This window comes from Protomyctophum parallelum (assembly GCF_964188405.1).
Source record: "Protomyctophum parallelum genome assembly, chromosome: 17".
In the NCBI taxonomy this organism is placed as follows: domain Eukaryota; kingdom Metazoa; phylum Chordata; class Actinopteri; order Myctophiformes; family Myctophidae; genus Protomyctophum; species Protomyctophum parallelum.
In genome coordinates this window covers 13,084,530-13,112,480 of record NC_139719.1, presented here as the reverse complement: position 1 = coordinate 13,112,480, position 27,951 = coordinate 13,084,530, and the positions used below count along the sequence as shown (strand labels likewise).

The 27,951-nt window shown below is 47.0% G+C and overlaps 2 protein-coding genes across 7 annotated transcripts in view; one reads left to right on the top strand and one right to left on the bottom strand.

Moving 5' to 3' along the window:
- The first annotated feature begins 330 nt into the window (after positions 1–330).
- On the top strand, positions 331–4,078 carry LOC310873999 (dual specificity phosphatase 29-like). Of its 3 annotated transcripts, none has more exons than XM_083786654.1 (6): positions 331–447; positions 582–626; positions 924–1,004; positions 1,187–1,403; positions 1,919–2,142; positions 2,784–4,078. In XM_083786654.1, exons 4-6 carry the CDS (start codon positions 1,222–1,224, stop codon positions 2,987–2,989), a joined length of 612 nt encoding a protein of 203 aa, XP_083642780.1. In that variant the 5' UTR covers positions 331–447; positions 582–626; positions 924–1,004; positions 1,187–1,221; the 3' UTR covers positions 2,990–4,078. The 3 variants fall into 3 exon arrangements, with proteins under 3 accessions (XP_083642780.1, XP_083642779.1, XP_083642781.1); XM_083786653.1 differs by having other exon boundaries at positions 924–1,081; XM_083786655.1 differs by lacking the exon at positions 924–1,004.
- Positions 4,079–4,216: 138 nt separating this feature from the next.
- The window catches only part of kat6b (K(lysine) acetyltransferase 6B), a 36,078-nt gene continuing 12,343 nt past the window's right edge, over positions 4,217–27,951 (bottom strand). For 3 of the 4 annotated variants that reach the window (XM_083786650.1, XM_083786649.1, XM_083786651.1), the window contains exons 3-17: positions 25,333–25,441; positions 24,112–24,227; positions 23,754–23,835; positions 22,675–22,804; positions 21,513–22,468; positions 19,440–19,564; positions 18,364–18,479; positions 18,087–18,228; positions 17,785–17,946; positions 17,351–17,444; positions 15,477–15,711; positions 13,350–13,509; positions 11,693–11,995; positions 8,365–8,650; positions 4,217–8,270 (exon numbers count right to left, since the gene is read on the bottom strand). In XM_083786650.1, the coding sequence (XP_083642776.1) occupies positions 5,179–8,270; positions 8,365–8,650; positions 11,693–11,995; positions 13,350–13,509; positions 15,477–15,711; positions 17,351–17,444; positions 17,785–17,946; positions 18,087–18,228; positions 18,364–18,479; positions 19,440–19,564; positions 21,513–22,468; positions 22,675–22,804; positions 23,754–23,835; positions 24,112–24,227; positions 25,333–25,441 (6,108 nt within the window). In that variant the 3' untranslated portion in view covers positions 4,217–5,178. The remainder of the gene's footprint in view (positions 8,271–8,364; positions 8,651–11,692; positions 11,996–13,349; positions 13,510–15,476; positions 15,712–17,350; positions 17,445–17,784; positions 17,947–18,086; positions 18,229–18,363; positions 18,480–19,439; positions 19,565–21,512; positions 22,469–22,674; positions 22,805–23,753; positions 23,836–24,111; positions 24,228–25,332; positions 25,442–27,951) is intronic. The other variant, XM_083786652.1, reaches the window with a different exon arrangement.

The following is a 27,951-nucleotide window of genomic DNA, read 5'->3' as shown; positions in this document are numbered from 1 at the left end:
ATTATGCAGAAAGGGGCTGCAAGAAACTGACACAATTTCAAAGAATCACTCATATGGCTGAGGCTTGCTATGCCCCGCTCGTTCACTCCAGACTCCAGTGAATATGGGCATCCTTTGGCAACTGCAACGTCTGGATAAGCACACAGCTTCCTGCATGCAGTGCCAGCAGCAGAGATTAAAGTTGTCTGTGTTTAGAAGTTGATGGCAGGGACCGGGTGGAAGGTTTCCCTACAGGCAACGAGCGCGGCAGCCAAGGTCAGAGACCTGCCACATCACAGCCCTAAAAATATCCACTCCATGCCCGTCACAAACCAGTTATACAATCTCTGCCCCAACTCAAGCCTGCACCCGAATTAACTTGGTCCATGTTTCCCAAGGACCGCTTGACAACACGCTGTCAAAACTCAATAAAAACGAATTCCCTGCACCCAGAAGGAATAAATAAAGGTGAGCTAAAAGTTAAAACTTTAATCAATGTATGCCATTTTATTAAATTAAAAAAATTAAAACTAAAATGGAGGGACTGGGGGTAAAAGGTTCTGTGGCAAATGGCAAATCAGCATTTTCTTTCGCCCCTCAAGATGATACATCATGTGTGAAAGTGTCAAGGAATATTCCTCATAAAAGTAAGTATGTATGTGATGTATTGCCATGCTTTTTGTTCTTGCTTATTGTAAATCGCTCTGGATTAAGAGCGTCTGATAAATTCCTAAATTGTAAATTGTAAGTAAGTTATTTTTAGTAGTGAGCTGTATTCTATGAGTTTGCCCCAAAGGAAGTAATTTTGAGGACTTTGGAACTGCATCTTTAGTGAGGACTCGCATGATTATTATGTATTATGTAATCTACTTCGCTTCCTTCGTTTGCTCAGTTATGCCTAGCACTGTCCTAAGACAGTAGTGACTGTTTCTTACTTTCTTCAGCTCTTTATCCGACCTGATCAATCAACAGACCCTCATGTGACATGCAACATGTCTGTCAGCCTGAGTTGTAGCTGTGGGCAGGTATATAAACTGTGAACCCCTGTTTTTCAATGAGCCAGACAGGGACTTCCCATTGCATTTCTCTGCTCCATTGAATTGTAAGTCTGACGTCTATTTTGGCACCAAAATATAATCACTCGTGCATTAAAACGGAATTTTTGTCTCTGCCTTATTGTCTGTTTATTCTGACCATGCCCCTTCAGATTGCCACCACAAATGAAAGCTATTGTGAGGAAAAATGGCTTCTCGCAGTTCAAAGACAGGCGTGAAGATAAATGTGGCAAAGGCAGCAGAGTCACTGGCTCCTCGGGATGAATATGTCACACCTGGGGGCTACGAGCTGGAGAAGATTCTGACCCGTGGCAGCGTGGCATACACTCATGTCAACGAGGTCTGGCCTAACGTCTACATCGGGGATGAGTAAGTACATCTACACTACTAACTTTGGCTACGTTTGCCATTAGAGTATTACATTATTAATTACAGAGAATGTTTTTTTACCCCAAATAGCCGATCTACAAGCTCACAACATGTCACAATGAGCTTGTAGATCTGCCGTGTTTCCTATATTTTAGTTTGGAAAACATTTGCAAATGACGTGCTGAAAAATAGTAGCTGAGCACCAGTGCCCTGCACTTAGAAACACACAAGGGAGCTGACCAGTACAACCAATCTTAGTGGCCAACTGCATTGGCCACTAAGCAGCTCCAGTGGAGTTCAGTGTCTTGCTCAAGGGCACTTCAACAATGTTCGGTGGTGTGGTGACTTTTCACTTCCCCACCCAGATTTTCCTGCCGGTCCAGGGAATCGAACAGGCAACCTTCCGGCAACAAGGGCGGTCCTCGAGTCTAACCTTTAGGGCCACCACTGCCCATAAATGTGCTTAATGTGTTTAAATATTTTAAATGTTAATACTCACATTATTTGTTTCGCAGACAGACGGCAAAGGACAAGTGCCACCTGAAGAGTCTTGGCGTGACCCACATCCTGAACGCGGCCGAGGGGACGTGGAACAACGTGGACACGGGAGCCGTGTACTACAGCGACATGGACGTCGTCTACCGCGGCTTTGTGGCCGAAGACATCACCACATTCGACCTCAGCCAGTACTTCTTCACTGCCGCCCGGTTCATTGAAGACACCCTGAGCAACCCAAATAGTAAGACAACACTCACTTTAACAGCTTGACCGATAATTTAAAAAATATATATTTTTGTTGATATAAACAAGTCAAATTGAACCATGTTGATGTTGTGGATCTTGAGACCCAACCGCGTGGCCTCAGACGTCAGTCATCTACATTATGACATATCTATGATGGAGGCTATAGAAAATGAAAGATAAATGTTTCAAAAAGTGAAAAAACTAATACGTGGAAAGAAGTTGGACTTGCAGGCACTTTGTCTACTGGCAGCGTGCACAAGAAATCGCTCCACCGGTTTGCGAGATTAGCTCCAGACAGACACAATCAGCCACACAGACTGATGATCCCCACTTATAGTCGGCTAGACTCCTCAGCCCGATTGTCAGTTTAAACTAAATGTAATTTATGCATTGACAGATAAACTGTTGGTGCACTGGGTGATGGGACTTTAAACTACATGTAATTTATGCGTTGATAACCTGTTGGTGCACTGAGTGATGGGACGTTAAACTCAATTTATGCGTTGTTAGATAAACTGTTGGTGCAGTGCTTGATTGGACTTTAAACTACATGTAATTTATGTGTTGATAGATAAACTGTTGGTGCAGACAGTGCTTGATGGGACTTTAAACGACATGTAATTGATGCGTCGACAGATAAACTCCTGGTGCACTGCGTGATGGGACGAAGCCGCTCGGCCACCATCTTCCTGGCCTACCTGATGATCTGCAAAGACATGACCGTGGCGGAGGCCATGGATCATGTGAAGAGACGCCGGCACATCATCCCCAACTGGGGCTTCATAAAACAACTCAGAGCCCTGGACACTCACCTCGTGGAGCAAAGGGCCGAGGCTTTATAAAACAACTCGGAGCCCTGGACACTCACCTCGTGGAGCAAAGGGCCGAGGCTTTATAAAACAACTCGGAGCCCTGGACACTCACCTCTTGGATCAAAGGGCAGAGGCTTTATAAAACAACTCAGAGCCCTGGACACTCACCTCGTGGAGCAAAGGGCCGAGGCCGCACCGCGGAGAGACATGGACGGGACGGGGTGAAGGATGACCTTGACAGCAGCTCACCCCCAAGTCCCACAGGACACATTTCATTTGGATCGGTTCCACACTGTACCGTACTGTATGTTGAACAGAGATGACAGAGACGTATAGCAGCCTAACATTTATTAGGCTATGTTTTCCTGTCTTCATGAAAGAGCAGGCGACATGATGACTATAGAATACACAGTCTACCATGATTGTGAACCACTTAAATACCGTATTGTACCGAATATAAGACGACTGATATAAGACTATACCCCAATTTTTGCTAAGACTCATTTGTGGAAAAAGAACATTTAATGTCAAATAGTCTAGTCCCTGATTATAATACGACCCCGTTTTTTAGGATATTTCCATTGGAAAAAAAAACAGTCTTATATTCAGGCCAATAGGGTAATAGTGAAAATAGCCCATCTGTAAGCTCACAATGCACTCACTGCATCGAGATGCACTTTGAGCTTGTAGATCTACTATTTTCGGCTATGACTTGCCCAAACAGTGATGCCAGATTGAAAGTGGTTTAAATAGCAGCACAGAAGTATGGAGGATAAAGGCTGCCAGCATTAGTTGCTGTATTATCCATTTCAACTAGTCTCTTCTGCACCGTGTCTCATCTTGGGACCAGGTGATGTTTTAAAATCATAAAAAAGCAGAATCATTTACATGGTCAATCATAATTTATTCTTATGCTAAAATGTACAGCATTTTAAGTGACTGACAAAAGGAGAAAAGTCATAAATACAAGAATGTCATTCTGTCCAATTGTTTGTGCACATAGCCAGGTATTTCCCCCCCTGTGTTCCTACCAGCAACTCTGTACAGGTACAAAGGCTACAAAAAGAGCAATATAAACAATAACACAAGTACAAGTTGCGTTTTACATGCAATCCCATTAGCTTAGTTTGGTCTATTCACAGGCTCTACTCTTCTACACTTCGGTAAAATATAAATCCAACATTTTATAAAGATAGAAAACAAATCTACAGATGGAATGAAAATGTAACTTTTAAAGGCATTATGTAAAATATCAACTTTGGACTAAAACTTTATATTTCTTTATTGTTATTCGTCGTTATAATCATTTAGTCATTTTTAAACTCCGCCACACTTCCAGACATTTTGAAATGTTTTAGATTTGTCAGGGTACAAACACTGAGATATGCTTTTCTTTGTTTGTTTTTTTGTATTTGACAGAAATCAGTCTGCTTTTATAAAACAGAAAGCTGCCTCGAGATCTGTTACAAAAGACTTCAGAATTATACATACATAGCAATAAAACCTCTCAAACAGAACAGGAAAACAGAACTAAGTTTACAGTTTTTTTTACATTATTAGAATTAACAAAATATAGTTTCATCTTTCTCCCAGTTTAAGGGAAACCTAATAAAGGCCAGATATCTTTCAAATGGCTTGCTATTAAGCACAACACTTGTACAGTACTACTCAATGCACTGTCACTAACAGAGACTGAAGCATGCTAGGTGTCACTTTACAAAATAAGTACAATAATTTAAATATACAAAGGCATGAGTATAGTACAAACTAATTGTCAGCACTGTTAGACAGATACACTGAACAGGTTCAAATAGCCACCGACTCCACTTGTAGCAGGCACATTAAATGGCTTCATTTGAGGCTGCTACACAACTGCAATACCACTTATGAGAGATCTCTCTACATCCGCGCTCCGAACCCCACCTGCTCTAAAGAGACATCAGAGAGACTAACACTAATTAAATAGATTTTCATCTTAACGATGTAAGGCTTCCCATCTGAAGGAACAAAAAAAAAATACTTACACATAAGCTTCAAAGTTTTACTCGTTGATGAAACTTTTTTGCATTCTTGCCAAGTGCTGCTGGTTTTTAAGTAATAACAAAAAACAAACAAAAAAAAAAGACGTCAGCACAAATAAAAAGAAATTAAACGAAAGGCCAAATATGCGCATAAAAAAACCCCACAAAGTCAAAAGCAGCCCCCGGTGCAACAGAGAGCTATCGTCTGATAAAAGACCCTTTGAGGGTCTGCTTGGACATGCCCGTGTTCATGTAGCCATGGTGACCAGCCGGAGTGTACACCATGTTGCCATGTGGCGGCGGCGCCGGCATGGCCTGCTGGGGGTATGGCTGCGTTCCCATCATGCCCATCTGCATAGGGTACTGGGGCGACTGGTTCATGTAGGCAGCGTGGTTGCCATGGTAGCCGCTGTTCATCATGGACTGGCTCATGCCGTAGCCGTTCATGGCGTTGAGCGAGGACATGTTCATGGAGTTGACGTGGTTGTAGGCGGGCGCCGGCATGATGTTCACGCCCATGTTCATGCCCCGCGGCATGGCCGCCAGCGTCCGGGAGGGCGCCTGCATGGAGGGCGGCGGGCGCGGGGTGACGTACATCTGCTGCTGGTGGTGGGACAGCGGGGCCGACTTGGACCCCCGCATGGCGATGGAGTGGCTCTTGGACGACGCCATCTGAGTCTGGAGGCCGCGCTGCGAGGGCGGCGGGATGCCGCCCATGTTGCGCTGCAGCATCATGGAGGGGGGAGGCGAGCCGAGGCTCGGCGGGGGAGGGGTCATGGTGGCCTGCACCTGGGGGTTGGGGGGGACGCCGCGGGAGTGGGCTGACTGGGACAGGGACACCAGGCCCGAGTGGTGCTGTGACGACAGCGCCGCGGGGCTGTTTGCATACGACGACGTGATGGAGTGCGAGGCGGCGTGGTTGAAAGGCAGCGAGTGAGGGTGGTCCATGAGCGTGTTGGTGAGCTGCTGCAGCTTGGCCAGGCTGAAGGTGGCCGAGGGCTGCGGGTAGTGCCCGCCGCCGTAGTGCTCCCCCTGGTGGTTCATCCTCTCGTAGAGGGCCAGGTTGTGGTTGCCCGACTCGGGGATGTCGGCCAGCTGCATGGGGGTGGCGAAGTTGGTGGCCATGCCGCACTGTGCCAGGCTCTGCTGCTGCTGCTGCTGCTGGGCGTGCTGCTGCTGTTGTTGTTGTTGTTGTTGTTGAGCGTGTTGATTGTGGTGGCTGTGCTGCGCGTGCTGATTGTGCTGGCTGAGCTGATTGTGCTGGAGGTGGTGATTGTGGTGGTGGCTGACATGGCTGATGTTATGCTGGCTGTGGGGATTGTGTTGAGCGTGCGGCGGGCCGAGCTGATTGTGCGGACCGTGCTGATTGTGTTGGCTGTGATTGTGTGGGCCGTGCCTGCCGTGCGGGTTGTGTTGGCCGCGCTGCTGCTGGCTGTGTTGGCCGTTGCCGCTGGGCGGCCGCTCCACCACCACCACGCAGCCCTGCGGCGACTTGACGTTGTTGCAGTGCTGCGGCGAGCTCAGGCTGTTGGGCTGGATGAGGCCGCAGCCGCCAGGGTTGCCGCCGCCGGTGGCCATTTGCTGGCTCACGGCGCAGCTGCTCTGGGCCAGGCCGCTGGGCGCCATGCTGCCGTAGGAGCAGCTGTTCTGGGAGGCGCCCGCACCACATATGCTGCCGCCCAGCGTGGAGTCGTAGCTGCTGGGGTTCTCGTAGTTCTCCGTGGTGCTCTCGATGCTGCCCAGGTCGCTGAAGCCGCTGTCCACCACCTGCTGCGAGTGGTCCGACACCGACGGCACGTCCATCATGGGGCTGGTCTCCATGTTGTGCAGCGAGGCCACAGAGATGGCGCCGTGGTGGTCGGGGCTGATCTGGGTGTAGCCGCTGTCCATGATGGAGACGGCCGGGCTGTTGACAGAGCGCACCGACTGGCTGGGGTGGGAGTGGGCGGAGGAGAGTGGGCTGCTGTGGTCCGACTGGGGACAGTCGTCCAGGGAGGTGAGTTGGGGGCTCGGGGCCATGTGGGTGTAGGTCTGGAGGTTCCTGCACGCCTCCTGGGTCTCGACACAGTCTTGGAACACGCTCTCACGCTCGGTCTCCTGAGTGAGTGACTGAACAGCCTGCGCCGTTTCGGAGTCGACCTCGGGTGCGACGGGCAGGTCCTCTCTCAGCACAGGGCTAAGTGGCGGCCTCTCCAATGGCTGGGCGGGCAGCTGATCAGTAACAGGACTCGGGGAGCTCTCCTCCTCCTCCTCCTCCTCCTCCTCCTCCTCCGACTCAGAATCAGAATCCACAGGATGGTCAGAGTCTATGGCTGCTACTGATGCAACTGCTACTGCCGATGTTTCTGCTACTGGCATTTCCGTCACGGTGTCGTGGACTCTCTCTGCCGTGGTGTCCGATAGCTCTTCACTGTGGAGCGCGGTAGAAACCTGCTGACTCAGCTCAGAGTCGTTGTCTGCCTTTGGGTCTAAAAAAGGCGGGGTGCATTGGGGCAGTTCCGTGGGGGCTGGCTCCACGTCCGCCTCAATCGGCTGTGCCTCCGTCGGTTCCGCCGGCGCCACGAGGAGACTCTCGTCCTCGTCGTCGGCGTCCTGGTCCTCTACGTGTGTAGCGGAGTCTTCGTCCTCATACTCCTCCTCCTCCTCCTCTTCCACGTTTCCACGCAACGCAGTACTCTCCGCACTGCACTCCACTTCTTCGGTGGGGAAGTCCCGTTCCAGCTCGCTCTCTGGCGGCTCGTCCTCGGGCGGCTCTTCTTCGGGCGCCTCCGGGGACCCGCGTTCGTCATCGTCGTCGTCGCCCTCCTCCTCCTCGCGGGTCGGGGACACGGCGGCGGCGGCAGGGGAGCACACGGGCGAAAAGACAGGGGACGCGGCGGGAGGGGAGCACGCAGGCGAAAACACAGGGGACGCGGCAGGGGATTCCTCCTCGGGGGAGCTCATCTTGTCCGAGGCGTTGTCGGCGGGACTCGGGGCCTCGGAGGGGAGCCTCTCCTCCGCCTCCACGTATGGACTGGGCGCCGCCGCCGGCTCGCAGCTGGGTTTGGCTTCCTCCTCGGCGATGACATCGTCGTCCAGCTCCGGCTCCTCCTTGGCCTCCTCGGTCTGGATGTGGTGCTGCTCGGCCTCCATGGGCGTTTCGGGGGGAGTGTACAGGTTGAGCTTGAAGCCCATTTTGCGCTCGTTCTTTAGCCTCCATTTAGGCGGTCCCCGTTTCACTCCCTTGGGCCAGCCCTTCTTCCGTTTCATCGGTCGCGGTCTGCCGGGCCTCTTCGACAGCATGTCCATTCCTACAGTGGGAACATAAAAAAGGTGATGCTTTTAGCTCTGAACATTTGGAACGATTTCAATACATTTCTAGAACAATATGAGAGTGGCACGTACCTGCATTCCAGTGGTCGAGATTGTCTTTCTGGATGTTTTTCTCCAGCCTCGGGCGGCCTCTCCGCCGCTTCAGCGGCATAATCGGCGTCTTGACTTCTTCCTCGTCTTCGTCCTCGCCCACCTCGCCCCCTCTGCAGGTGCGCTCCAGGAGGGGCATCGGTCGCTCGTCTTCGGAGTTGTCGAAGGGCTCGTTCAGAACCTCCGTGGTCTCAGAGATGGTCTCCGTCGTCACGCTGCTGTTTATCCTTTTCCTCTTACGCCCTCTCTTCTTCAGCACAATGGTTCTCTGAAAAAAAAATGAAATGGACAAAAAGAAAACAGGCATGAGAGAACAAACAATGGCTGTAGAGCGAAAAACCTCCATCAAAATCAATTTACTTTTATAAAAAATGATGAGTGGGAACGAGGTCAATGTGCTCTGTGAGAACACAGGGAATCCATTCAAGATTTTCTTTTTGTGCTAGATGTAGAATGGTTTAAAAAAAATAAAAAGAACATTTGAGTGCAAATGTTAGAGCGCTGCATTCCCACAGACGAGTGAAGCCTGGTTTAGAAAACCACAAATGAGACATGGAGAGTAAACTAAAACCACAGTCCCAACATTCTACATTCTCTACAGTTTCCCGACCGACCGACTGACTGCCTATTACGGATATTCGCCTCATCGACGAGTACTTCACAGAAAAAGCTCAAAACCAATACCGACACTAATGGCTTAAATAAAGTGCAACAACTGTTGGCATCCCATCCCACTGGATTCCATACCATCACTGGTGACATATTGGGACTATCAAATGTAAAAAAAAAAAAAACAATAACGTGCAATATTATCCCCAGCACAAGGGGGCAGTGCCATATAGACAGAAGGGCTGAGAATGAGAGCAGCAGCACAGTGGAGGGCAGTAAATTAACCATGACCATTGACAACGCTACAAGGTTTAGCCTGCCCTGCACAGCCTCCACGACACCAGCAGTGAAAACACAATCTATTCTCTACAGCTGCAGGCCCACAGGGAGCCTCCAAATGACACGCGAAGAGGGGTGGGGGAATTCATGAATATGTATTGAATCCTTCAATCTCGCCAAGTACACAACATGTTTGTTGGCTAATGTTGGCAAAATATCTAATAATGCAGATTCAATTCCGGGTTTTCTTCCTCTTATCTCCGACAAGTCGATTTACCTAATCCAATTCACCTTCTGATTTGTCCCAAGCAGGCTCTTTCTGCCTTGTTTACATTGAATTTGCTAAAACATCATTTTTGGAAAAAACTAAAAACAAACATGATATGCCCAATCACCATGCTGCACCTGTGGTGTACCTTTTTACTGACACAAAGTTTAAAACAGGAATTGAATGCACAGAATATCAATACGAAGCAACTGAAAAACACCTTATTTCAATAGTAGTGGATGGAGTAGGGCTGACCTTCGATTACGTTTTTGATGATCGACGCTTCGATATAAATTTGTTTCGATCTTCAACGCTTCGAAACCCAACGAGGGGGGGTGAGCGATGCGAGGCGCGATGCGAGGCGAGCAGTGACTCTTTGGTTTAAACAACGCTATAGCGGAGAGAAAGGCATGCTTGGATTGGTATCATTTATTTTAAACGATAAGCCTTTAGGGCTGACCAATGAACTATAGGCTTAAAATAAAACAGCGACATAGCTGCAGAAGATAGAGAGGAGCGCATATTGGATTGGTCTTTTATTTAACAATTAAACAGCACCTGAAACAGGCATTACCTCTCCATCAAATAAAAATATATATAATCCAAACTCCTCTGTCAATTGTAAACGAACGGTAACATGAATGAACTCTTCAAGCCTGACACTTGTCAGAAATAAAATCAACCACGGTTAATTTGATTGATCATAAAGTTAATGTGACTGTGAGTGTGTGTATGGGAAAATATATATAAACTTCACAGATCACTTGGAATTATAACAATCTGTTGAGTATTGCCTGAATAATGCCACTAGTGAAATCCCATTTTTATCGACATGTGATGCCGATGGAGAAATCCCACATAGTTAAATTACCTCATAGTCATGCTGCATGCGCTGTTGGTCGATGAAGAATTATAATCCAAGGTTTGTCAATCATATTATGGTTTATGGTTGAAAGTAAACCATAATAAGTAAACTTTAAGAAGAGATCTGCAGTCATTGTGCTGCACACAGTGCAGAGCTCATGAGAGCAGCTCCGCTTGCTAATTGAGTTGACATTTGCGCAACTTCACTGCATGGCATTACAGTAATTAGTTATTTGCCAGCACCTGCTCCAATATAGGCCTAAATCAAACTTTATTTATATAGCACATTAAAAACAATAAAAGCTGACCAAAGTGCTGTAGGCCTACAGGCTGAAACAAGTGGACCATCACCATCGGCGCACAAAAAAAAACATAATTAAAAGAAAAAACACAGGCAAATAGGCTACATAATTACAATAATACGATCAGGTGCAATTAAATGCCAAAGAGAAAAGGTGTTTTGGTCTGGGTCTGTAGGAGCTGCTCTGCTGCATGGGAGTTCACAGTGATGGAACAGGTTAGTCTTCAGACAAGAAAAAAAAAAAAGATATCGCTGGCAACGCAAAATCAATTCTCCGCATTGCCAAAATAAATCTATAGGCGTAGTTTCATTCGTGCCATTATACTCAGCCAATATGCACAACGCAGCGCATGAGATTGCAGATCTTTGAATTTTCGGTGCGCGCACTCACCATGTGAATCCAAGCAAGGCCTCACAAGTATAATGTAGCCTACACCGCCAGGCTCCACAAGGTTCTCAGTGCAATGGTGCGTCGATAAAAGTTGAGATTTTATAGTGGCATTATTCAGGCAATACTCAACAGATTGTTATAATTCCATGTGATCTATAATCTGTGAAGTTTATATTTTCATTTGGGTGTAAGTAATGTTTTTATATGACTTATAAAACATGGGAGCCTATATTTAATCTCCACTGAGCTGTGGTGCGCTTCCTTGTTTTTAACACGGGGAAAGAGGAGGCGTTGCGAGGTGCTGCGAGGCGCAAGCATGGCTCGCGGACCAAATGGGGCCGTCTCGCGGACCAAAAGCGTCCGCTTTTTTTTAATGACTATTCGATTCAAAATTAAAAAATCGATTCCCGTGCGTATCGATTGAACGTCGATTAATCGATTTATTTGGGTCAGCCCTAATGGAGAGAAAGGATTTTTGTCCAACCACGAAACGGCAACCAATGGGTGCGAAGAGGGGCACAACCACGGGCGGGACTTGACAAAGGGTGAATTGGTGGTGGCGGGCACTCGCCAGGTGTGCGATGCATTAAGCGCTCACCTTTCGCTTGGCCGCCAGCATGGCGTGGGCTTTCGTCAGAATGGGTGGCGAGCCGTCAGAGGAGTCGTCGTTATCCTCGTCATCGTCCTCGCTCCCGTCGTCGGAGACCGCCGGACGGCCCCTGTCGTCCCAGGAGGGCGTCGTGGTGGCGCGGCGCTCGTAGGTCCTGTACGGGGCTTTGCGATGGACCTTGGTGGGTGGATGTCGTCTGCCGCCGTGATGACTCGTCATCACGTAGGCCTCCCCCCGCTCCTCCTCCTCCTCCTTCTCCCAACAACTGGCCTGCTCCTTCAGCCGCTCCGCCTGGAGATTAAACAGACAGGACGCCTTGATGTTATCTCTGGGAGAGACGCACTCCACGCCACGCACGCCACCAGCCCGGCATCCTTCCGAGCTGCGGCGACGGCAACAAGGCTAACCCATTGAAACCGGAAGACTGGATTCCACAAATGTCTTCTTTCTGAAAAACCCTACGTTTCTACATCAGTGGTTCTCAAGCCAGTTCACGTCAAAGACCCCAAAATGTATTCGGCCGCCCGCCGAACCCCATCAAAATATGTTGTTCCAGGGACCTCCCAGAAGCAAAGATATGAGTTAAAACGTTTGCTGTGAAAGAATATATATATATATATATATATATATATATTCAAAGATTTGCACACGTTTTCACGACAAAAAATAAATGGCAGATCCACAAGCTCATAGCCCTGCACTTAATGCCGCGCTATGAGCTTGTAGATCTGCTATTTTTCAACAGCTAAAGTATAACATAATGCTTTAAGTGGTTAAAAGCTAAAGTGACAAAGACGCATTCTTCCAGGTCTTAATGGGCTAATGGGAAAACAAGAGATTGGAATTAACATCATGACAAATGGATCGCCACAGGTCTCTCTCTCCTGATAATAAGAACACGCTCTTGATTGGGCAATCACCGGGCCGCCGCCAAGGAGGGAAAACACTCCCCCCCCCCCCCCCCCCCCACGTTAAGCAACCGTGGTACGATTGCATTTCATGGAATATTTAGTGCCATCAATTATGCAGTGAAACTGATTTAGGGCAATTTTGCACAACATTAAATGCCTACTGACGGTGGGAACGCTGTGCCCATTATGAACAGCCTCTATTGGAGCTCCCCGGCTGGCCCAATCAAAACAATCGCATAATATTTATAATAGCAACATCACTGGCTGTCGTTTACACGACAGCCAGTGACACGTCATCATACCGCGCCTTGACATAAACACTTAGAACCATAGATGGAACTACAAGTTCACAACGCGTCACGTTGTGAGCTTGTAGATCAGCTATTTTTGGCTAAAATATCAATTATAGCCGATGGGAATACAGCCAATTTTGTAGAGGTCCCATGGGGATACGGACAACTTCGTAGTAGGTCCCATGGGAATACAGCCAATTTTGCAGAGGTCCCATGGGAATACAGCCAACTTTGGAGAGGTCCCATTGGGATACGGTAATCTTTGTAGAGGTCCCATGGGAATATAGCCAACTTTGGAGAGGTCCCATGGGAATACGGGCAACTTTTTATAGGTCCTATGGGGTCAACATCAAGTACAGGGATTATTTCAGTGGTTATCGACAGGCAGTAGCAGCTACTGATTACAGGGGGTTGCTGAGGGGGTGTGTGTACTGTACATACATCCATCTCCGCCTCCCTCTCCTCTTCGGACAGGGAAGTGTTGAGAGCAGGAGCGGGGCTCCAGCGGAGGGAGTCCGGGACCACCTCGTTGGCACGCGGCCTGGACCTCAGCTTCTCCATGTGCCTCTGGATCAACCGGTCCCGTCGGATCACCACCACCCTGGAGGAGACGGAGGAGGAGGAGGAAGAGGTCTATTACGCAATATTACACGAGAGGGAGGGTGTGCTTTACCGTCATCAATGGCACGCCTGCGTTGCTGCGACATACTAGCGTCATGTCCAGGGGGGCGTTACTCGGACATCAAGCGGCCTCGCGCTACAGAAACAGGAGATAGGCTCCTGTCCTATGCAACAGGAGATAGGCTCCTGTCCTATGCAACAGGAGATAGGCTCCTGTCCTATGCAACAGGAGATAGGCTCCTGTCCTATGCAACAGGAGATAGGCTCCTGTCCTATGCAACAGGAGATAGACTCCTGTCCTATGCAACAGGAGATAGGCTCCTGTCCTATGCAACAGGAGATCGGCTCCTGTCCTATGCAACAGGAGATCGGCTCCTGTCCTATGCAACAGGAGATAGGCTCCTGTCCTATGCAACAGGAGATAGGCTCCTGTCCTATGCAACAGGAGATAGACTCCTGTCCTATGCAACAGGAGATAGGCTCCTGTCCTATGCAACAGGAGATAGGCTCCTGTCCTATGCAACAGGAGATAGGCTCCTGTCCTATGCAACAGGAGGTAGGCTCCTGTCCTATGCAACAGGAGGTAGGCTCCTGTCCTATGCAACAGGAGGTAGGCTCCTGTCCTATGCAACAGGAGGTAGGCTCCTGCCCTATGCAACAGGAGGTAGGCTCCTGTCCTATGCAACAGGAGATAGGCTCCTGCCCTATGCAACAGGAGGTAGGCTCCTGTCCTATGCAACAGGAGGTAGGCTCCTGCCCTATGCAACAGGAGGTAGGCTCCTGTCCTATGCAACAGGAGGTAGGCTCCTGTCCTATGCAACAGGAGGTAGGCTCCTGCCCTATGCAACAGGAGGTAGGCTCCTGCCCTATGCAACAGGAGGTAGGCTCCTGTCCTATGCAACAGGAGGTAGGCTCCTGCCCTATGCAACAGGAGGTAGGCTCCTGCCCTATGCAACAGGAGGTAGGCTCCTGCCCTATGCAACAGGAGATAGGCTCCTGCCCTATGCAACAGGAGGTAGGCTCCTGCCCTATGCAACAGGAGGTAGGCTCCTGCCCTATGCAACAGGAGGTAGGCTCCTGTCCTATGCAACAGGAGATAGGCTCCTGCCCTATGCAACAGGAGGTAGGCTCCTGCCCTATGCAACAGGAGGTAGGCTCCTGCCCTATGCAACAGGAGGTAGGCTCCTGTCCTATGCAACAGGAGGTAGGCTCCTGCCCTATGCAACAGGAGGTAGGCTCATGCCCCTATGGGCCTCATGGCTCTGCAAGCAAGGCTTACTTACTGTATTGCTGCAGGAACGAGTCCATAGGAGACTTCCGTAGGCAGCGCAGAAGTGCCATTAATGAAGGTAAATCACGACCCTCAACAGTTACACGTCGTCAACTCAATTTCATTTTTAACTAAGATATCCGCAAAAAAAAAACATGACATATGACAGATGTAGCCACTACGGCGGAACATTTCCCTAAAAAAAAATCACTAGCCTACCAACCCTCTCTGGGAGAGCAGCGACACTCTTTTACGTTTTGATTAGGCGTTCCATCATGCTCGTTTGGGACACGTCTAGATGGCTGTTTCAACTCAATCAGATTGCTTCCTCGAAAGACCCGTTGTGTAATACAGTCACAAACCTGCCTTCATGAGCCAGTCAGTGTACGCACACGCGCGCACACACAGAGGGTGGGTGGCACTCGGTTAAATTCGACCGTCAAGAAAAACTCTCTTTGGGAGAGAGCAGGTGGCTCCATGTCCTTGGGGTGCTTAACCTGACTTACTTCTGTCAATATTCAGCGGCATTAATGGATATGCTGTTAAAAATACCCGCTGGCCTGGATAAGTCAGACGGCACATGGAGTGGAGTGGAGGGAGCCCAGCCCAGCCCAGCGCAGGGCTGGTGGCGGTGGGGAGGGGGGCGACGACGACAGCGGTTTCAGAACAAGACTGACCTGCCATCCTGTCTGTCAATCATGCCGAGCTGTTGGAGGGTAGCGGCGATGTCGTGCGGACACATCCCAGTGGCCCGGCTTATTCCTTTCACGCTGATGTGTTTATCTGCATCGTGCTTATGAAGGTACTCCACGATGACACTTTTCCAATACGCCAGGTAGGATAAGCGACCCAGATCTGACAGCGGCTTCTCCGGGGAGCCCGCTTGTCCTTCATGTCTGGTGAGGAGGTAACCTAAAATAGATAGATAAATAAAAACGCATTTCAAAAAACAAAACAAAACGCTTCAGTCAAGCCCCGAGGCTGCTGCGTTAGTTGAGAGTGTGATTTCCCTCATTCCGTTATGAATTACATATTCATATAAAGAGGTGACATGGAAGGAAGACTGGGAGCTTTGCTCCATTTTCACCTTCAAATTGTATAAAAAGGGAGGTGAAGCAATCACTTCCCCCGTCCTTCAACCTCTGTCAGATGCTAAGATATACGCTGGCAAGGGCAACAAAAGAGGCTGAGTGAGTGTGTGTGTGTGTGTGTGTGTGGGGGGGGGGGTTAGGAAACAAAGCTACAGAACAAAATGATGGTGAGTAGCAGCTGGATGTCACTGTTCACAAGAGGCAGTACTTAGGAGAGATAATGAAGGGGAGGCGGGGGGTGTAGAAGAGAAACTAATAGTAAAAAGGTATCTGTGTAATTAGTTTTATAGCGGTCCTGTCAAGGGTCATCCATTATGAGCAGCATGAAATTAATTAATGCATTTTAATGTGCACCCGCTGCAGAGAAACCAAACAAGCAAATCTAATCACCAAACACTGAATGCGTAATATTTCAGTAATCATGACAATATTCATTACCAAAAGCTGTGGAGAGGAGCCAATAATAACATAACACTAGCGCGATAAAATATTCAAATGTTTTAGTCACAAAATAAGTTGTATTTCCTTACGTGCAGAACGCACGTATTACGACTACCTAGCAAACAACACCATAAGAGCCGCACTTGCACTGTGAATTACAATTGGAAAAGGAGGAACGCCACTCCACAATGCCAACAGTTAATGCTCTGCTGTTGTGGCTACCTGAGACAAAAAGTGTTCCTCTAATGCAATCCAATAGAACAGAAAATCTTAATCTAAACAACTTCCAGCTCCAGAGCTACATTTTCCAATAAAGCCTTTCGAAGAGCTCAGAACTCAGCTGTGTTCAATCTCCCTTAATCCCTTGTCTTTGTTATCAGCACACTCTCAATATCGCAGATCCTCGCGCATCTCTGTCTCAATGGCTCCCAAAGTGAACAGGAAATCAAATGCTCCATTACAGCTCGCCCTCCCCTCGCTCTTTTCTTTGTATCTCTCTCTCTCTCTCTCTCTCTCACACAGCCTTGGCAAAGTGCTATGATAACAAAACTGGTCAAATCCACTGCCTAAACACAGAAACCCACTCAAGGCAGCGCTTGTTTTCATAAGTGACCACAAGGTCTTAAATATTACATGGGTTGCATTTTGCACGACTAAAACACAGAAACCAGAACCAACCTCAAAGCCTCATCGGGATGCAGGGGGGAGGGGTCTTCTCAATAAGAGACCCCTCGAGGCTGCGCCGAGGCCAATACTTATGGCCATCAAACACTAATGTATGCATAAAGAGCCTAATGCGTCCTCATTCTTAATCATACTTGATTGCTTAAGCGTTGTACATAAACGCTCTTGATTTAGCCATTTCAAAGCCCTAACCGCATAAAAGCACCTTGCCACGAGGCATAAATTCACCCCCTTAATCTGGAATTCCTTCGCAACAGTGAAAAGATCAAGCGGAGAGAAAATGAATCAGTTTTGGGTGTTCTTTAAATGCATTAAAGGAACATTAAGGAACTTACTGAAATCAATAAGGAACCGTCCAAATCCCTGCCGTTGGTACTGAGGCATGATCATTATGCACGAGACATTGTACTTCTGCTGGCAAAGCTTCTCCTGAGGGAATGGAGAAACAGATCAAGTATGTCAGAGCTCTGCTGAAGCTGGCAATTTATTGCACCTGCCATTGTCCTTGTCTAAAGCACACACACACACACACACACACACACACACACACACACACACACACATAAGTACAAGTGAGCACACACACACACACACACACACACACACCATTGTGAAAGCATTCAAATCAGGATTCCCAAAAAACAAATACAAAATATAATTGGGAGAAAAAGGCAAAAGGCTTCACTGTATCACTATCAGCGTTTCACAAATTATGAGCGGGCATTTTCGACATTTCCCCATATAAATCGCTCTATAATTCCATTCTTACCTTGGAGAAGTAACCCACAAGATGACAGCCCTTCTCATCATTCTTTGTAAGTATGTAGAAGAGGAAAGGCTCCACATCATAATACAAGGTCTTGTGATCCAGGAAAAGCTTGGCTAACAGGCAGAGGTTTTGGCAGAAGAGCTTGCTGACATTTCCATCAACCTAAACGCGGGATGAGAAAGCGCAAAGACGACATCGTTAAAAAATAACTGTTGTATTTTCTACCGCCTCCCGGTACCAATTCAGTGGCCTCTCATGCGGCGGACAGTTATATTGCTTTATTGCCGTGAAGGGCGGCTGACCTCAAACACCGAGAGGTCATCCTTTCGGTAGATCTCGTTGGCCGGCGGGTGGAACCAGCCGCACTTCTTCCTGTGTCTCAGGAGGATGTTCTTGCTCCTCATGTACTTCAGACAGAACTCGCACAGATAAAGCTTTTGCAATCTGACAAGAGACGAGACAGACATTTGTGAGATTCCCCCCACCTCAACGCAAAAAGTTCCCCCCAAAAAACACACTACACAAAACAAGAGACAGAGCATATTTTTTATAAGCGGCCTTTAACTTATAACTCTTTACCTTGAATATTCGGGTGGGTAAGGGGAAGAGTACCACGTCTGAATCTCGTATTTTCCAAACTCGATGACTGAAGGGTATCGCGTCGAGTCACCGTTGTTCATCGGAGATCCCGTTCTCTGATTGGACCAAAGCAAAAGGATCAACATCCAGACCGGCCTACTCATCAGAGCACCAGATGGTGTTCAGTGTCAGTGATGAGCAGTGGTATAAAGTAATAAAGTACATTTAAGTACTGCAAGTAAAACGTAGGTGTTTTCACGCTATTCAGTATTTCCAATTTAATACTTTTACTTCTACTCCACTACACCTCAGAGGCAAATATTGTACTTTTTACTCCACAAACCTCCCAAAACAAACTAATTCAACTACTTCCCAGAACCATGACCCATCTTTTTGCAACCCATTTTCTTTTGATAGTCTAGGTTGGCTCCGTGTAAAAAACAGCATACCTGACTATAACTACCTAACAAAAGCAAGCGTCACCCACAGCCACAATAATAGAGGAAACGAGAACGATCTGGTACCTCCTCCCTCAAAAAATGCAAATCACTAGCATCCTTTAAAACAGGCCTGAGAATCCACCTTTCAGATTCAAGATTCAATCATTTATTTGCCATGTCAACAAGTTGATAGGAATTTGTCTTGGTTCATACTCAACATATACAGACAACCATAGATACACAAACAAGAAGGACAATACAATACAAAAACCAGCAGCATAGGAAATTACAGCAGGCCAAAGGGAGAGGAAAAGCTCCTCCCTTAGTCAAGTGACTACCCCCCACCTCTTTATTATAACCCCCTTCTTTTTTGCCCCAACCTGTACATAATCTTATTATTACTTTTGACGATTTGAATCTTTTGGTTATTTTTCATGTCATGATTATGAATTGAATACCCAGGACCTGAATGGAAACAAGTGCTTTTTTTTCTGTGATATTCTTTTGGACCGAGTGTTTGACTGTACTCTGTGCGGTTTACATTTCTGCCAATAAAAGTATTCAATCAAACGTCTTCATGTCCGTCCGTCCCCCGTCCCCCCCCGTCCCCCCCACTAGGTGGAGCTTCTCTCTCACCTGTGCAGAAAGCAACTGGACGCGCGTGAACGTCTTGACGTCTTCGTCCATGACGTGCTCCCTGGACATGGCCACGAAGCCAGCCTGGGCCTCCTGCTTCACACAGTGCAGCTCTCCGCCACAGCCTGCGACACACAGACACACACACACACGCGCACACACACGCACAGACACACACAAACATCGACGTCAAAACAACACTAACACCAAACTGGAACAAATCCGTCATGACGGACAGAATACACAAGCCAAGTTCCCCCCCACAAAAAATGTGGATGCCATTCCTGGCAGTGCTTGACAGTATTAGTTGAGTATTATATAGTTCTGTATATGTGGCTGCTATGGTGCAACCGTGCATCTTTCACTGTTGGACTCATAACTATGCCTGCTTTATATTCTGATGGTCATCCATCCCAACCATGTGTCAACTTACTTTTTCTTTTTGTAAGTAGTGTTAAGCTTACTTTTCTGTCATTTGATTTGTTGTATTGTGTCTTGTATTTGACAAAACATCAAAATAAAGCAAATTTAAATAAAATAAAAACAGTAAAGCAGACACAGCAGCATCAACAGCATTCTGTTTGAGCTCACTCTAGCTGAAGGAACCCTGTTTAACCCATTAAGACCTGAGGCAAAAAGTCTTCTATATCCTAACAGTTTTCTGAAAAGTGTATATCGCTATATCAGTGTTTCTCAAACTTTTTCATGTAAAGGACTGACAAAAGTAAAAAATGTTTACTAATTCAAATTTTCATGGTTTTTCAATAATATCAGATCTACAAGCTCATAGCGATGCACAAAGTTGCACGCTATGAGCTTGTATATCTGCTATTATTTTTTTATAACCAAAGTATAAAATAATAATCAGGATGCTTTCCCGGTTTTAGCGGGTTAAATTAATTCTATGCTAATGTGGCGCGTGCGTACGTACAGTACATAGGCGGCGAGTATTGTTGCTGCCGAGTCGGTTTGAGGCCGTGTCTCGGAGGAATCTCATAATGTATCATCTTTGCATGTTTATGTGAGAATCCCTAATGCAATGAAGTGAAACTAAATCACTCTAATTGCATAACGGCTTCCATGTGCTTAGTCATCCACCAAGACAGTTTCCCATAAATTAGAAACAAGGTGTGCTGAAAGGGGAAAAAGCTGGTGTAGACATGAGAAGCAGCCGATGTTTGGAAGGCAAGCAGTTGTTTCATGAAATGCATCGACACCGCAACTTACACATCACCCAAATAAAAAAACAAAACGGAGGAAATAAACAAAGCCATTACATGTATAAGTGATTAAAATATTTATGGAAATATGCCACTTGACCTATATCGTTAGTGGTACCTAATGCAAAGTGTTGCTCAGACAGAATCGCTTTAAACATGAATAACATTTTTGATTTCGACAGACTGTGTGAGTAGTGTACCCTGTGAAGTCAGCCAAATGAAAGGGTTATTATTGGGTTTCGTGTGGCTATAATCAGGGCGTCGTCTCCGAGTCAACCCTGGTGGGTGAGTCACTGGGCTGCGTGTGTCCTAATGACCATGGAGGTGATGCCGAGTGGTGATGCTGCTTGTGAGAGAGAGAGAGGGGGGGGGGGGGTGGAATGGGTGGAAGAGTGCTGATGTGACTACGGTCACTACTAGGCGGGGTTCACAATGGGCGTAGAACTGCAGCGGGTCAAGGACAGAGCAAGGAGCAGCATGAGGGGGGTGGGGGGGGGGGTGTTAGTGGGCCATGCACTATGACAAAAGCCGACGGGCAGGAGGATGGAAGCCACGTGGATTCCGCAGCCAAGTCAAAAACAAAAAAAAAAGAAGACGCCAACGAAATATCGTCGTTAAGGAAGCTATAAATGAATTCAAAAGGAGGTGGCATAAGATTAGTAAGAAGAACTGTTAAAATGCTGAGGGTGCCAACATGAGCTTCTCTCAAAAGAAAACATTAGCTCGAATCTGGGAGTAAGAACACAAAAAAAATTGCGATCGGCAAGCCTTGGGTTAAAATTAAAAAAGAAAAAAAAAAAAGATTACAACTGTGGAGACGCAGGTTTTGCTTGGAGCTCGGAGCCGTGCTTACCATGGTCGTGCTCTGGCTTAATTCGTCCGTCTGTCAAGAGTCCCTTTCCTGTCGAGGGGGGGGCTGCCTTCTGAGGGCTCACTCTATACCTCAGCCTGCCTAGCGTCCTGTGATTTCTAAGGAAGGGGTTACGTTTGAAATGGCTGGCCACCTTAAAGGGATGTCCTCTGGGTCGCCCCGGCCCGGGAGATGTCGAGCGAGACAGTAACCTATTTTTATTAACATCTTTGCTTCCAAGGCGCTGGGGGCACATTTTGGACACGCAGGACGACGAGTCCTGCTTGCGGTGCGCGCGCTTGGGCGGAGCGTAGCAAGGCAGGCCCTTTTTCCGCGATTGTCCCTGAGTGGTGAATATGTGGGAGAGTCCATCAAAGAGTCCCTTTAGCTGGTTGCTATTGCAGAGACTACTCAGGGAGGGAACACTAGACTGGCTGGAAGAGCTCTGGGGGGAGTTAGCAGAAGTAGAGCCGTTGGACACCTGCGAGGGGGGGCTAAGTCCCGGCAACGTGGGAGGGGGTGGAAGTGCACAGGGGGGGGCAGGGATGGCGGCGGCTAGCGCCTGAGCGGCTTCCATAGCGGAGGCGACCGACGGCGGCGGACCCTCGGACTCTTTCGGCAGATCGTCGTCCCCGGAGCACGGCTGCCCGGAGGAGGGCGACTCTAAGGAAACGGCTCGCGACCTACGGCCGACAGGGGAGGGGGTAAAGAATTTGGAAAGCCCGTCGATTAGCCCTTTGGTTTTCTTGTTAACGGCGAGTGTAGCTGGGGTGGTGGAGGAGGTGGGCGTGAGGGGGGGAGTGGAGGTGGGGGTGGTGGAGGTGGTGGTGTCTCTGGCGTCCTTCACAGATGCAGCATGACCAGATGAAGGTGTGGAACAGACGGTAATCTTTTGACCCCTACCAGGTGACCCCCTTCCTCCAAGTGATAGCATGGAGCCGCCATCGCCGCTTACACACCTGCGGAGAAGAAGGGGCGCGCGATTAATTCAGTCCCATGAGAAGGAAACGAGGAATTCAAATTCATAGGGTTTTTTTATTTATAAATAATAATAATAAAAAAAGTGGCATAACTGCTGGCCACGACACTGGGAGGTTGTTCGTAATAAACATTAATTAATTATCATACATAAGCAGTCATCATTTTTGATTGGTGGCAAGCTTACATTCTTTGTTTGAGCTTATTCCTGGGCCTTCCAAGAGGCTTTGCATATCGTCGTTTGATTTCATCGGCCTTCTTGTGCAGCAATTTCTTCCCGTTCTCCTTCGGCCTGCAGACTTGGCAGATCCAGATTCCTGGAGGGCGTCCAAGTTAACAGGAAGCATCGGTTAGGCGGGTTCATCAATTCCGAGGACATATATTCATTTGAGACATTTCCTTCTCTACCACAGGCTGGCAAGAATACCTCCCACTCACAATGACAATCAATTACTCAGCACAAAAGGAAAATCCATAAGAAAAACATTGGGTCAATTCACTGTCCACTGAAATAGACTTGGTGTCAGCTTGTTTCGAGCAAAGCTATGTGACTTGTATGAATCGCCTGCCAAATGTTACTACACTGTTTCTCAACCAGTGGGTCCACAGACCACTAGTGGTCCATGGGCTGGCGATATTATTTTATCAATTTGAAAATGATTTAAAATGTTTACAAATCTATATTTCACCTTTGTTAAATGTATCAAAAATCTAAATAACATTTTAGGTTACTCAATCAAATTTAAGAAATGTTTTCAACTAATATAGGCATAGTGTGGGAAATAAGCTTGAAATGAAATAATGACGGGCCACCGAAAGTTCAGAACTCACTGCACTGCGACTTCATCAGCAATGTTTGTTATGAGACACGGGCACACAACTTTGCTGCTTTAAAATCATGTGAAATATTGTTATTTCAATAAGGTAGAAAGAACGTTATATATGCTAAATATATGTTGTTGGGAGGCGAGGATTGTTCTAAAATATGCTGGTGGTCCAGAGCTCAAAAAAGGTTGAAAACCACTGTCCTACTCTGTGTGCAATCATTAGAAGCCTAGCTGTGGGGCCTGTACTGTAATCCTGAGATAGCAAACCTCCCTAGGGATACTGGAATAATTTGATATGCATGCAAAGCTCCTAATAAGCCATTGCTGCCTCATTGTGCTGAGTGACAGCCCCAAAAGGCCTTCTATAAAGAGAAAAAAAGGGCTTTGAATTGACAGGAGGGAGGGAACTCTCCGGAGTCAGACAGTGTAAACACCTCACCTTTTGGCATTCTTGAAAGTGGTGGGTCACAGCATTCCATGTGAAAGCCCCGATCACACGAATCACAGAACAGCATCTCATCCTGAAAGGGAAGAGCAGGCGAGTGTTGGGAATATCCCTGATGCATACATGCATACAACACCCTCTGTTTCATTGAATGTCTTTAGAGGGAAAAGAAAAAGAAAAGAAAAAACACCCAATTGTACACAAGAGAACCTTTACAAATCTTAGGAATAATCGACAACTCCTTCGGGACTCACACCGGGGGGTGGGTGGCTCTGCCTTCAAGCCAACAGCAGTTGGCAGCAGAAAATACATAAAATAAAACAACTTTTTAAAAGAACAATACAATACTTACTGCATTTTTGCCCTGTATTCGACAGGAGCTGCAGGTTTTGCATTCAATACACTGCCATCGTAATCTCTTCACATTTGAGGTTAGCTCAGGGGAGAACTTCAGACATGACGGATGCCCTTCAGGAGTAATTAAAAAGGCACATTAGCGATACACGTTCATAGCATCTCTTAAAGAGTGCTACAGTCACAGAGAGAGCAGAGACAGACGGCCTTCCCGTTACGTTCGCACGTGAAGGTTAAATATTAACATATTGCATCATCAACAACAGTAAGCCTGTGTGTCCGGGACACACACTCTTTTTTTGGGGGTTCCACAAGCTGTGTCTAAAAACAGTATGATCAAACATCTGAGCGGCTAATTACAGATAATTTGATCTTAATGAGGCAGAAACAGTAGCGGCACTCAGTCTAATGGAAGCCGATCCATGAAAGTCATGTAAAAGCTCGCCTTCTCCCTCACCCGGCTCCCTCTCATGGTTGTAAAACAGCTGTTTTACAGTGAGAGCACAATTTGTGTACACTACGAGCGGTTAATGAAAACCACCTCACCGCTACTTAGTCAAATTTGAGCTATAAAAATGTCACCGGGAGAACAATTCCTTACGGCATTTAAAAATAATTGTTCACAACACAAATGACTCCATAGGAGAGGTAATTTTACGGGGGTTTAGCAATTCTGTCTGGAACAAAAGGAACAGAGAGAGAAATGCCACAAATATGTGGCTGCAAATGGTTGATCTTTGATCCACTCTGGGTGGTAGGATCCATAAGACCAATTGGATGAAATTGACGTGGGGGATTTTAACATTCTAATAGCCACTTAGGTAGCATCTGCCTTTCTTTAGCCAATCGTAGATTGTGAGCAATTTGGGGGGCCCCCTCCACTACTCAATTTCAACAATGTCCTTTCCATAATTCCCACAAGGAGAAAGCTTTACACCCAAGCACAAAATAATATGCATCAAGGATATGGCATCTGGCCCAGCACCACGGAGAGTTGCTACTTCTGTCCCCTCGGTGCAGTGCCACACTATGTTTAAACCGTACATTCACACATTCCAGTTTGACCTTGTACCGGGGCGGTTTAAGACCTCCTTTCCTGAGCCTCGCAAACATATTCCCAACCTTGTTTGGGCTGGAGTACATTGTTATGTAGAGGGCTGGGCTCAGGAGGACTTCCCTGTCATTGTATCTGGTGCAGCCATACTCCAGGCAAACTTACCACTGCTCCCACAGTCTGCACAGGACAGCAGCTCCTCTGGACGCTTGTCCCGGTTTGACTCTTTCGTTCCCAGACAGAAACTGCATATCGGGATGGGGTCGACTCGTAACTGAGGCGGGAACACAAACAAGAGGGGAAAACATTTTAGAAAACTGTCGACAGAATCCTGGTCTGGTTCTCGTACTGCTACGAGCATGTCTGTTTTAGGCCACTGCGGCTGTCAGTGAACTGTGGTTTGGACCGGACATCACTGCAGGCATGTTGGTGGTCGAGATACTGAAGCAGGAGACAGACAGCCCTCGGAACATAAGCCCAGTCAATGACAAGACGGTTTGACTCGAGTTCTCACACAGATTACAGATGAATAGTTAAACATGCCTCGTCCGTAGTGCGTAGCAGATCCTCCTTCTATCCATTACATCTGAATGGGGAAGTGATCTTAGTAATCATACTTTAAGGACTTAATCCAATTCTTAAAGCTCAGACTGCAGTTTGGAAGGATTAACCAGCACGTAATCAAATTACCTCCATAAGAAAACATGTTCTCGTTGTCAATGCACGGATTCACCCATAGTAGATCATCCGCTTCGTATCTCAAAACCAGCATCCGTTTAAAAGGTTTAAGAGTTAAGTTCAGAAGTAGTCGAAATATAAGCTCAGGGTTTAAATAGGATTTTCCCCATTGATCACTAGGAACCAAGAGAGGCAGGTTTTAGGAAAAAAACAGTAGGCAGGAATGTGCACTGGGTAATATACACCAATATACTAGCCCATCAAATCCCAGGCAATCTCCGACTGGAATCACTGTGAGACAGCGTTTCGTCTTAAGCAAATGGCTTTCATATGAAGCACCTCTAAACCTAATAAGAGGCCTCTTGAGGAGCATCAAGCGGAACCACCTCCTCCTCCAATAACGCCAGGAGGTTCTTAACGGGAAACAAACATCGACAGCGATTGGGAATGTGACCATAAATAAACCCACCTCATCATCATCGGTTTATGCACCGAGGCCTCATCAATTGACTGGGGGGGGGGGGGGGGGGGGGGGAGCCACTCTGGGGAAAGCCCACATAATTAGTCTCCGGTTTCTACGAGGCAGATCAACATCCTGACTCACCGCAAACAAATGTTTGACCTCCGAATCTCTCCACTGGCCCTGACCGACCCCTGACCCGCGAGATGCAATCAGAGAGGTCCTTTGTTTTTACTCCGTCAAGCTGGAACGTGACAACAAGGGGGGCCAACGTTTCAACCTGTCATGCCCTCCCAGATCCCTGGTTCCCAACACTACGTTCGGGACCCATCTGTGGGTCGCGGACACATCGTTATGGGTCCCCTAATTTTTGGTTTCCTACACTTGGGTTTTAGTTATGATTAATTCGAAACCTTTTCAAAAAACATTCCCAAAAAAGGCTAAACTTTTCATGAAATAAAGTAAAATTCTGTAACTTCATGAAGAAAAATCTAAGAAATTCCATAAATTAGAAGAAAAGAAGTAGTGAAAATAGTCGATCTACAAGCTCACAACATGTTGCGAGCTTGTACAGTAGATCTGCTATTTTCACTAGTTTGGGTCCTGGGCTGAAAAAGCCGCTGGTCCAAATAACCCCCCCACCCTTGTAGAAAACATACAGCCAAGGACAGCGGGAATTTAGTCACTGTTCCCGGCGGTTGTATCAATTGATTGATACGGTGAGAGAACGAATGCAGTTTACTGCCACATCAATGATTACTCTATTTTCCAACCTGCTAGGTCAATATTTGAGAGTGGGTAGAAGCATTAGGAGCTGCGCTGTGAAATGCAGAGTGTTCGTTTAACCCGGGAGCTAAACGGTGTGTACAAATGGACCCTTTCAGGTCCATTTTGAACGGACACAGAGTTAAAAACGAACCCTCAGGAATGGATTTTACTATGTGATTACTGCTCTTGCAGCCATGAATAGGTATACCGTCCGACATAAAAAACATTGCCTAAGTGCTGCTGTGATGGGAGTTGGGACCTGTTGGATTCAACACATGTGCATCTCAAAAGATGTTGATATGATTTTCAACTATGAAAATCCCTGCTTACTACTGGATTCCATCGCCTTTGGAACCATTTATAGAACCGAATTTGGTATGTGGACGTCTGCTATACAGTTATTATACCAGTGGTTCTCAAACGTTTTAATTTCACTCTGAAAGAGTAAAAATGTGTTTTCCAGGGCTGTATACCTGAATCAAAGTCTGGCACCCTCTCTCTCTCTCCGCTGATCTTGCTGTGAGTGCATAAGCAAATCTGGGGGTTTTTTGCTCTTGATTGCACACCATTTGATTTAATTGCCGCTATAATCCAAATCCAATTGCAAATTTGACATGAAAGACCAAATTGAGATTAATTCAAATATTTCCAATAATGCTGCACTGAGGCAGCAGAATATATACAGGGCCCCTCACTGTTATGGTTAAGATATTGCAGTGGAGTCATTCCGATAACCAATAGAAGTATCGGAAAAGCTGCCGATACTACCTAAAACTCTGGCTTCGGTATATCAGTAATATGCCATTCCGATGTCATTTATTTGGGATACGTCACTGAGGATACGTCCCAGGTGCATCCATGCGATGTTTTTTTTGTCC

Coding starts and splice junctions, on each gene's coding strand:
- LOC310873999 (XM_083786655.1), top strand. CDS start 1,222: ATGGCTTCTCGCAGTTCAAAGACAGGCGTGAAGATAAATGTGGCAAAG. Junction 1,404..1,918: donor AACGTCTACATCGGGGATGA/GTAAGTACATCT, acceptor TTTGTTTCGCAG/ACAGACGGCAAAGGACAAGT. Junction 2,143..2,783: donor CACCCTGAGCAACCCAAATA/GTAAGACAACAC, acceptor ATGCGTCGACAG/ATAAACTCCTGGTGCACTGC.